This window comes from Symphodus melops, assembly GCF_947650265.1.
Source record: "Symphodus melops genome assembly, chromosome: 12".
Lineage (NCBI taxonomy): Eukaryota > Metazoa > Chordata > Actinopteri > Labriformes > Labridae > Symphodus > Symphodus melops.
In genome coordinates, this window is record NC_136702.1 from 9,589,929 (window position 1) to 9,602,001 (window position 12,073).

The 12,073-nt window shown below is 39.4% G+C and overlaps 1 protein-coding gene across 1 annotated transcript in view; it reads left to right on the top strand.

Annotated features, from left to right (window-relative positions):
• The first annotated feature begins 6,736 nt into the window (after positions 1–6,736).
• The window catches only part of LOC306832524 (FERM, ARHGEF and pleckstrin domain-containing protein 1), a 54,253-nt gene continuing 48,916 nt past the window's right edge, over positions 6,737–12,073 (top strand). Inside the window, exons 1-2 of the mRNA XM_079357277.1 lie at positions 6,737–7,049; positions 11,192–11,398. Coding sequence (XP_079213403.1) covers positions 11,219–11,398 — 180 coding nt within the window. The 5' untranslated portion in view covers positions 6,737–7,049; positions 11,192–11,218. The remainder of the gene's footprint in view (positions 7,050–11,191; positions 11,399–12,073) is intronic.

Here is a 12,073-nt window from a genome sequence, read left to right on the forward strand (position 1 = left end):
TAATAGTTTTGCTGTTGATTAGAATGAAGAGAGCAAAGCCTTTATCGTCCCACTCCCATAGCCCCCCCCCCCCCCCCCCCCGATGTTTCATGCCTTTTTATACCGGATACAATGTTGTTGTGCAGGAGGGGGTAAAAGGAACAAACAAGCTGAGCCAGGCCTGTCAAGAGGCCTAATAACGAGGTGTCATGGCAACCAGATGGCAACACATGAATTGTCAATTTCACAGTCTAATTTGCAGCTGTAACAGAGGAGAGTATGTGTGGGGGATGATCTGTGCAAACAACACGAAGAGATTCCTCCACTGGATACTTGAGTTTATGTTCATGGTCATTATGTGCGACAGACATTAAAGGTTGAGCTCAGCCAAATCAGAAGCCAATATGGTTTATAATCATATTAATGATAATAACTTAATTTATATAGCAACACAGGTTCAAAGTGTCTGACAACCAGCAAAAATGTATAGATATAGATAGGGATTAGACGTCGTAGCAGCACAAACACTTGAATTTACCTTCAGTATGTTTGGACTGCAGCTCATTCTCAATGATTGAAACTGTACCAGTACAGTGACACAATATAACAATAATTCAGTTTCAGGATGCGTCAAACATAGAATTTCTATATAGACGAGTAAGTCTTAGGTTTTGCCTTAGTCTTTGTGCTAAGCTAAGCAAGCTTGGGCTATGACTCTGTTTAACTATGTTTTCTATGGTATTTTCCAACAAAGGATTAATTACAGTTTTGTCTGATTCATGTTCTGGTGACTTGTGTGTCTGTAAAGTGTAAGTTATTATCTGCCATGAAGGTTAAATAATGAATGAATGTATAGTGTACATATGTGTTGAGATGAGCACGAACCCACACATGAGATGTTTTTACATAAATAAAAACAGGAGCCAAGCCTACAGTCCCTGGAGGACTGATTCTCTACTTTCTAAGAAACATTAAAACCAGAAATATCAACTCAGTTTTTTTTATCCAACTGATCTGCATAAAAGTCTGTAAATACATATTACCAAGAACCATTAAGGATGGCAGTAAGTAACTCACATTTGTATGTCTTTGATGGATTGTTCTGTTTGGCATTATTGCTTTCACTTACTGTTCTCACTGCAAAATCTAAATCTATACCATCTGTAGCTATGATGTAATGTTGATATTCATATCTTATCATAAGGGAGATACTAATTACTAGGGTTTGTACAACAGCTGAGGGATTTAGTGTTTCCCTACAAGTGGGATAGGACAACATACTCCCATACTTTTTTTTCTGTGAGTTAGCAAAATAAAAAAAATCAGTACAAAACACACTAATAACATCAGACTGAGATAAAAAGGCAATAAAATGACTGGCACCAATAGTATTTCATAAACACATAAAGTATGTAAATCTACCCTATCTATTTATGGGGATGTGATTGCAGTCAAGCAGAAAACAACACTTATGCATTTCCCTGGAGAAAAGGATTTCTAGCCTGACTTACTGAAACACAGATGCAGCAGTGAAAAAGTCAGTGTAATGTCTGCGTCCTTATACCTTCATTATAAAAACAGGATGGAGCATGTGATGAGGCTCCCCCCTGCTGGTTTCTCTTTTTTGTTGAGGTGGAGTCCTCAGCAGGAGATTGGCGATGATCTTGTTTGAGAGGAGGAGGCTTCATTCCTGAGCTTTGGATGCTCGCCCTCTGAACAAAACAGATTCCCCCCCTCTGTTTGATCAGCTGGAACAAATCCCCACCTCTCCAGCCTACCTTGAAATGTTATTTTGCCTCTGTTGCCAACCACAGGAAAGACAACATTATGTAAAATGTTTATATTCTAACATAATTAGGGATTTAAGGGTTTAATTAATAACATTTTACCTGATAAGAAAATACATTAAGTACATATATCTGTCATTGCTTATGTTTATTGGCTGTGTGATATAGAAATGGTGTCATGATTATTTTATTTCATTTAAGGCTTTAAGATTCTGAGATTTATTTTTGTTTCGCAAACACTGAAGAATGAATGCTCTCACTGGAGAAGTGTTGCATTCAAAGACTTTCAGAAACTAATCTGTAGTGTGATTCAACCACCATCCACCAAGAGTGCACAAAAGGTTTCAACAACATGTAAGGTAAGTGTATATCATTGTTAATTATATACAGCCGTTCCCAAGGTTTAAATAAACAGACATTTACTTTTAACCCTTTTACAGCACCTGTTGTAGAAGAAGTTTTCTATAGGGTTTATATCAGTGCAAGCAGTATGGTTTAAGTGGGCCAATCCTAGTTAGTGGACTGTGTGTGTAAGTGTGTGGGCCCAGATATGGTCCAGATTGAGTGGATCTGTGGGGGCTGCAGGAATGTGAAAGTCTAGCTCTGGCTCTAATGACCAGGTGTTCAAAGTTGGTGTGAAGCGGTGACAGGGCAGGAGGAGATGCAGCGGCTGCTACCGCTGCTGCTGAAGAGATTAAAATAGAAATAGAATCTCATTTCCATCTTCTATCCCTTCTTAAGGTGAAGCCACCCTCAGGGAAGGTTATTGTGTGGAAATGTTAGAAAATGTGTTTCAGGCGGCTGTCAGGTGAAATGAATAGACAGATGGATGATTTTATGGAAATATGTCAAGGCTAAGAAACTGATATCCTCTATCCTAGGTATATACAGTTCTATAACAGACACAGAATAGAGTGGCTTACTACACTATGCATTCTCACAGGTATCGTTTCCTTTATTTTTAACCATTGAAGCAGTAGTTTAAAAATAATTACTACAAACCATTTAAAGGTCAATGATTTATTTCTTGTTTAGTGCAGCATGTTGTGTTTTGTTTGAATGGGGAAAATACACAATTTTAACAGGAAAAAAATATTTAAAGTAGTAAAAATTAAAGAATTCACAATGCCGAATGACCCACTATGTCTACTATTGAACTATTATCTGCCTTCTTTATTTTCTCTCCAACAACTCTCCTTACTCTTTTTCCTTTTCTCTTTTCGTGGTTGGTATGGGAGATTTCTTTATAGGAAGCTTACATATTCTTTGATTGAGCTAATGGTCTTTCAAAAATCTTTTATTTGCCTCATCACTTCCCATTTTCTTTATTTCTTTTCTCTCTCTGAATTTAAAAAAAACAAAAACTTTTTGTTGCTTGATTTAATTGTAACTTGTAAACCTCTTAATTTGTTTTTGAAAGGTGCTGTATTAATCAAGTTATAGTTGTGATGCTTGCATCTCTTCTTTTTCATCACTGGTAAAGATAAGGGTTTTTAATGTATTCTAATGTTGCAGGGAAGATCAACTTACACACAACTATATCTATTTATAGTCTATGTAAATAACGTAAATCTAGGAAGCAACTGGTAACTAAAGATGCCCAACAATTGTATCCGTAAATATATTATCTCTGAAGGTGTTACCCATGAATTTAGATAGTGTATTTATTTATTATTTTACAGGGGCAATGCATTTAAAAATAAATAAGTGAATATGCCAAAGTTAGCCAAAAGGCGAATTTTCATCTGCTGTCCCTTGTCAGCTCTTACAACAAGCTCCCTGGAAAATCAAAACAAATTCAGTATTCAGTGTAACCGATAGTGCTTCAATGATTTACATGCATGATTTACAAGTGAGTTTTTCAGGATACTTTTATTTTTTGCCGTTTTGTGTCTTCAACATGTAATATAATGGAAGAGTGAAGGTGCCCTGCAGTGCGCTTTTTAAAAAAAAACACCTGTTGATGTTGACTTTGTTGTAAAGAGGGATTTAGACTGTAATAAGATTGTGAAATTGTTTAGCTTCAGTTCCGATTAGCGTCACTATACCTGGCAGCCTGCATGTAATGTATAAACTGCCTTCATGAAAGTTTTAATGAATTAAATCAGCAAAAAACATTCCTAAAATGTAAGATAATCTTGATGCCTGGAAATAAGTATTTTAATTGGCTGTGGCAGTGTCTGTATTTCATGAATAGTGTGTGGTTACAGATTTTCCAGCAGTCAGGACAAGCTGTCAGTGGATTAGGTGTTACAGGGACTTGCTAATTTACATAATTTGCAGGGTGCTTTTATCTAAAAACCTTCTCTTTCAATTGCTGTGATGAGGGTGCTAAGGCGACTCCTGCTTTACTGTCTCATCTTCAGCCTCGGCCTTTTAAAAGAAACCCTGTGTCACAGTTTAATTAAGTCTAGGACTCCAACATACACTAACATCAGGGTTCTTAACCTTGAATGCAGAATTTGATGCTTCCCATCTGATGTTCATGCCCATTTATTTTAATGTTCAGTACATTTAAAAAGCTGAGAATGTTGCTGAAATGAATGTACCGGTATATGTTTTATTGAGTTGATAGAAATGGTTTAAAGTGCAAAGAGATGAATGAAGCTCATGAACTAATCTGATGTCATCTAAGAATGTAAAGAAATGTGTAACACTGTTTCCTCTTTCCGTATTTCTGTTGCTTATTTTGGGAGCTCACCAAGAACATGGCTCTAAATCGTGATTGCTTACATAACTTACCCAAAACAGCATTGTGTCTTGCTTGTTTTCTCTGAAGCGCTCAGTCATTTTCACACTCTAGCTGATATGTTCTTCTTGTTATCCTCAGCTCCAAATCGGCGCCTCCATAGGGCCACTGAGGCTGCCAAGATGCCCTGTGTGAATCCTCCATCTTCAGTCCCACATCACCAACGCGTAGGAGACATCTCCTCCTGCCAGGGAGAAGGTGGGCGGGCTGCAGACATGAAATAGAGACAAGAAGGGAAAACAAGGAAGTAATGACATTTTCAGCTTCCCAACATAATTCTTGTCTTTCATCCCAGCTACATACATGGAGGAGTGGGAGGTGTGGAAACAGTGCCCCGAGGCCACTATCCATAACAGAATAATGATCACGATGCAGAAGCATGAGATGCACTCACATGATTACTTTTTATCAGTATGTGAATAATAGACTGGTCATTAGTTGATTGATTAATCAAGGGCTGGAGGGTTAGAGTGGCACATCACCCTTTAAAATGTGAATCCCACCCCCACACACACACACACCAGTGATGCTCATGTCCCAGAGTCAGGTTCTTTTATTTGCATCATACTGTACATTAATTACAGAACTGCGCAACTGGTACAGAAATAAGGTCCCTGGTCTAGATTTAAATTTAAAAAAATGTTTCTGTGACATCCATTGCTTTTTAAAGTACATTTAACAATGCCTCCACAGCTGTGGATCAGTGGTCAGTCATCTTTCAACCGAAGGCTCGTTGTTCGAACCCCAGCAGTCACATGTTGATGTGTTGTGTCAGCAGGATGTGAATGTGCATGCATGGGACAGAGTGAAGCTGTAACTTTACAAAGCAGCAACCAGTGTATGAATGTGACCTGTGGTGGTGAGACAGCCAAAAAAATCAAAAACAGCTGTTTTACAGAATGTCCTGCAAACTGATGTCATCTGGGTGTTATGATGTTGCAAGACTGGGCCAGTTTCTGTAAACGGACGGATGACACAGGCCATTCATATAGAGCACACATACAGGACGGGATAGACTGTCAGACTGTCAGTATCTGTTTCACTTCAGCTCGGTAATGTTTGAAAGCATTGACTGTTTATCTCTGCTTTTCACTACGTGTATACGTACATAAGAAAGACACTTTACATCTTGTGCTCATGCGCCTACATTTGTTTATATGCTTTTTAAAACTCAACTTTGACTAAGCAATAATATAAAGAGACGTGGTTATAAACAGTAGTGCAGAAGGAGAATTGGTCACTTATTTTGGATATTTTTCATCTGAGAGTCTAACAAGGTGCCAAGTATGTCAGGCCTCATGTTGGACATGACACAAGCTCGAGAGCTACAACAAAACAATACAGAAAATGTATTAAGCTGTGAGGCAGTTTGATACAGAAGGGGTTTTCTGTCCTTTGAGGGTAAGTACAAGGAGGAAGCTAGAGTTTGGCTACTTTTATTTTGCATCATAACAACAACTAGATTTTGTCAGACCCTCACTTAGTCATAAAATAATTTACTTACAGAGGGGACAGAATCTTAACAACTTAAATATACATTATTTTTGGTAATTTTCTTTTTAAATGCATATGGTACAATGATGTTGCTACAGATCACAAGTTAAATCCGTAGGGTCATGACGGAAGATAAGACTGTAAAACATTTTTTTTGTGTGTGACAAATTTCATTCGGTGGTAATAACTGACACTAGGTACTATTGTCGGTCGTTAATAAAAAAGTAAATGTATTACATCCTTTTATTTTTTTTTCCTCACCAGAAAGATTGCAAACAACAACTGTAAAACTATGAACAATGACAATAGTCTAATTCTTAAATCCTTACAGCATTTGTGACCCAATGAAAAAAACAAAACAATAATCAGTCGGAGACATTAGAAATCAACAACATGATGCACTTAGTTGAAAAATAAATAATACTATAACAACAAAAACATTCAGAGTATGGAATAAATGTGACTCTATGACATGTTCTATGACAAGTCTTACTTATGTAATAGTTTGTGCTAATGTTTATTTAACCTTTTAATCGCCATGAGGTGTTTATTGAATATCTATTTTAAACAATAACATAAAGGTAATGTGCCAAGTCAACTCATTTTACAGATGTTATATTTTTCCAGTGATAGAAGCAATAATTTAGGTAAGAGTTTTATTTGAAGACAAGCTCGTAGAACAACTAGCTTGCTATCTGTACGTGGTTGTTCCAGCAGTCACCGCTAGATGGTGCTGTCGCTCTGTGTCGCGCTAGAGCTGAGAAGGTGGAGGTGCTGCACCTCCTTCATTGTCTGAGCAGAAGGCACCGGGAGTGGATCGCCGCTCGGCTCTCTCTAAGTAATCCCGTGTCTTCCCCGGCTCACTCACTCAGTCGTCCGCCATGGCGACCGCAGAAAGCCTCCTCTCCACTCCGAGGTGCATCTAGAACTCAACCGGAGCTTCTTTTTTCACTCTATACCGCTGGACGTGGATGTAAAATATCTCCTTTCAGCTGGGAAAATACACAGCGTGTGGACAAGCCTGCATTTCCACAGAACGGGTAAGGATCGTGCAGCCTCTCTTAACCCTGTGCACTCTGAAGGGAAGTGATTCAACTTGTTTGAGGAGATTAGGGTTAAGTCCTGAGAGTATCTTTGCCGTGTTCTTTTGTGACCCTGTGGATCTCTAAGAAGGAAAATAACTATCAGTGTGTGAAACCCTTCATCTGCAGAGAATATTTCTGTCCTATATGTCCTTCAGCACACATAATACCTCAGCTGTATGGATGTGTGCAGACGCCGCAGTCGCTGATGTGTCGTTGCTGCGTGTGTGTGCGCGCGAGCGCGTGTTTTTGTGTTTGACATTTCAATAACCAAATGTAGCCAGGAAGTGTGGATTTTCTGTGTCTTAGTTTCCACAGGCTGCCCATGTGAGTCCATGTAGTGCATTAATGTCACATCCACAGTACTGACTGTGAATGTCCTGAGGATTACAGCACCCTGCTCTATTAACCCACATTACATGAATGGTGTGAACATACTACCAGACTGTATGAGTTGGAAAAACCTCCCTGATTTCTTAATTTTTTTTTACCATTTCCTTCCCTTAATTCTCAATTATCCTACAGGCTGTTTTCACAAGGCTCAAATGACAGCCAAGCATTGGTTCCAACAGGCATGCATGCTGTTGGTTGTCATTCTTTTTCATTTAATGAACACATGTTGTTGCCTGAAATACAGTGTGAACCTAAAGTGATTCAGGCAATGCCAGCCACACCCAGGTATCAGCTTCTGTGGCAGAGCACACAGGAAATTGAGCCCTTTTTTTTTTGTTTTTTTTTTGTTCGGAAGCTTCCCTCAGGTAGATACAGTCTGCGTTATCAGGCTCGGCCTCTGGCCATTCAGCTGTCACTAAAAGATTCCAGCTGTGCAGAGCTGGACCGCACCAAGAGGCCCTTTTGTGCCCCTGCACAGAGGAGCCACTGTTACAGACACAGAGACCCTAAAGGCAGCAGTCACAGCTCCATGTTACACATTTGTGGGGAATTTCAAGCAAACAAGTTCAAAGACGTGCTGAGAAACACTCAGGGGTCTGTAAATGTCCCCCTGGCTTTGACACACTGGAAAAGAAGGTGCCAGCTGCACATTTGGACACAAAATGTGTTTTGTTGGGACCTGAGTTACCTATTCAGAGGTACACACACCTACACTGCTTGATAAATGATCCATGGTGCAGGGAAGGCTACGTGTTGGCTGAAATAATCACTGTCTTCTCTTTCCCTGTCCTCTGTTTCACTGCTGCTTTGTTTGCAGAGTGTCTAGTTACACAGCATGCATGCACAGGTCAAATAAGTCTTGAATTTTCAGACTCTGCATGACACAGTGTCACTTAACAGGGCAAGGGCCACAGAGCGATGTCTGAGCGAGGATCGTATGTCCTAAATGACTGAGCTTTCAATGAAAATATGCTCGTGTTTCCATTCACGCCCCCCCCTGTGAGAGCGTTTGGTCTGGTTTCCATCAGCCCAGGGGAGTGTTTGTGTGCTGTGCAACATCATGCACCCACTCTCCTGTGACATCAGTGTACACAGGTGCAAACGAGAAGAATGGGCTCTCTATACAAACTTTTTGCCTTGTGGTGAGACGTTTTTTGTTTCGTATGATAAACCGACCCCAAAATCCTAATGTTGGCTTCGCTTTTAGCATGAATGGCTCACCAAAGTTATGAGTAGTTTCATAAAGAAAAAATGAAAGTCAAGTAACACAACCCTCAAATGTATTTCAGTCGGATATGTTATACATTGGAAGTTTGACTTACTGTAGCTATATATTACTCCTATCCAATCAAATCAACAGTTGATATTTAAGAACCAGCCATAAGACACAAACCCCGCCGGTAAAGAGAGAAAATATCATCAGGATATTGATAAGCAGACTAACAGTCAAACATTGTTTTTTTGTGTCATAAACCAAACCAGCATTCTTAATATTTGCTGTTTCAAAGTGCCAAAATCTGGGATCACCACTTCAATGGCAACGTGTTAGACATATTTGGATGCCTTTTGTATTTTGGATCATTGGATGGACAAAACAAGTTATGTAGCCAACTAAGCTCTGAAACAATGTGATGAAAAATGTTTTGACAATGAATTACTGTAAATACAGTGTAATCGTTTAGCCAGTCAGTTGCAATGTAACGGATTAGTAATGAAAACAATCAATAGTTGTAGCCCTCATTGGCAGTCTGTGGTTTCACCACAGATCCATCCAAATTACAGTCTGCAGTGTTTGACTGGAACCTTTTCTCTGTGTCCCCATGTGCATCATAAACCATCACCAGACAGAAAGAAGTGTATCCCCTGTCCTTGGCCTATTTTTTTTTACTCCATGCACTATGCATGATTACACTATCCACCCCTTTTAAATGCCTTATTCAGCGGTCAGTCTAAACTTGGCAGCAGTCACTCACCTCTGCAGTGTCTGAAGAACTGCCCACTGGCTTCAGAGCTCTGATGAAGCACTTGGAGAGGTCTCAGGATGACATCAGGTTGCTGGAATGTGCAATGAAGTGAGAATTAAGCAGGACAGCAGGTTCTGTGGGGGATCACCCTGTGGATGGGGGGGGGAGGGGGGGGGGGCTCATGTGTCAACTTCATAGTACAGATATGAGTCGATGACTTTGGCAAAACACGTCAGTCTTGCCTTGATTTGGATATGACAGGGCTAGCATTCCTGATACAATGTATGATAATGTATACAATGTACAATAAATATATATATTTGTCATTTTATTCATTTACTCTATCAATTATTATTTAATTATTTCAACAGTGTAATAAGTGCATTTGGCCAAATAGTAGCCAATATCTGTTACAAAGTAGGCCTCCTCTAAAATAATAACCTCCATATGGTCAACAGTTAAGCCCCTAGTGTGAGCTATTTATTTAAAGTATTTCAACATTTATCCATTGCTTTAGTCTTAATATCCATTTGGCTACTTTAAAGACACTGTTTCTCATTATCCTTTTTCAAGTTTAGTTATCATACAATTTATGGACTAATAGCTCAATATATCTATCTTCTATCTTTAGGTAAAATATATTAAGGTTGCACGATGTAGATTTAGTGGTGAAATTTGAAAGTTGGAGAAGTGAAACAATTCTATGCAATATTTTCTGAACTAAATACAAACACTTTATTCACAGAAAACCTTTCATGGAACAATGTTAGGAGCTAAAAAGCTACAAGGAGAGTTACTGTTTGACTGTTCTTACAGAAGGTCCCTCTCTGTTACCTTTAGCTATCTTAGCTATTTATCCACGTGTAAGTTTACTTTTACTCTATCCTTTGATATCTTCTTTAAAACCACTTACCTTTTCTCGTTGAGCCATCTCAAACATTCTGAGTGGATCTTTTTCAAACGGAAATATTTGTATTTCTTATCAAGTTAGCTTACTGCCCATCTTTTATAAACCCACTAAGATAGTGAATGCACAACCTGTTCTCCACAAATCCTCTATGTAACTTTAGAGTAACAGAATGAAAGATTGACTGTCATTAACAACAGCTGAATTAAAAGCATTCGCTGCTGCTTCTTTTTCTTTTTTTTTTTTTTTACCTTTCGCTCGCTAGCTTCTCAAGTTCACATTTCATTTGCATTTCATCTCGTCTCTTGATGAATTTGCCTAAATGTACTTGAGACCAATTAAAACCTGAGCACTTTGTGTCCTTGTATTCTTGACCCTGATGTCTGGTTTTTACGACTTCCCCCGAAACACAAATTGCTGTTGTATTGACTCTTTGATTTTACACTGTGGTCTTGTGATTTGTTCATCAAATCAAATTAGGGTGGCATGATTTGTGCTTTGAAATCAAGAACACGCTTTGATCTTTTTTTGCATTTTAATTGGTTCTCCCGCAGGCAACAATTATCAGTTATTAGCTGTCAGTTGCAAATACTGCATTTGCAATTGCCCTGTTATAGTGACACGTAATGTTGCGCAGCCTGTCCTCTGGGCCCTGATGCATTGATTTAATTCCACCTGCTCCCCCATGGATGCTCTGTATGAGGAGGTTTGCTACATTTTTGTAACCCTTTCATTTCATTATTTTGTGTTCACATACGCTTTGTATGTAGATGGAGGAAAAGCATTTTAAACTACAAGCATGTCTCCCTGACTTTCTTCACTCTGCTTCTGTGCAGGCCAAGCAGTGAGCATTGCAGCACACAATGGCAGAGCAAGAACCCACGCCAACAGCCCAAGGAGCGGGGCAGCGTCTCGGAGCCCCAGAGACTCTTGGCATCAGTACACTGGACCCTGGACACAGACCCCCCGTCATGCCCTCCGGCAGACATGTCACCATAAGGGTCCGTATGTTAGACGACACAGAGGAGCTCTTTGACATCTCGGTGAGTTGGTAAATCCTTGCCATCGCCCAGGCGAATTTCTTGATGAGAATACTAATGTCGAATTGGGACTCTTCATTATTGCACGGTAGCCAAGAAGCATTTCCCCTTTTTCATCATAGCAGCAGCAGTCTGGTAAACAGGTTGGCATGGCAACTGCATGATGTTAAGATATTGAACGCTTTTGGAGGGAGTTTTTAGTAATGTCAGGGTTCCTCCAGTTTATGTTTGGTTTATTGTGTTCACTGCCTCCTAATCTCCTTCACTGTCACAAACCTTTTCCTTTGGTGTCACGTACACGTCGTACGACACACTTTCATTCCACTTCATCTCTGAAAACCTGTCAGGGTTCTTTCTTTCGAGACCACGGACGCCGTCGTATTTCAGTCCTCTTCCACGCGATGACGTGCAAAAATGTTGCTGTGAAAGCAGGCGTGAGACAAAAGACAGAACGTGTTTTTTTTTAAACGTCATTCAAAGGGAAGAGCTGCATTTTAAGTTCCATTCATGATTTCAGGATTTAGAGGATTAACTTTCTCATCACACAGATCTATATTTAGACCTCTTAGTCCCGGCAATTTTCACAGATAATGTTGAGCTAAAAATAACTCGACGTTGGCACATAAAGGGGAGGATTTGCATAAACCATTCGAAACTTAAGTTATATGACAATCCTTG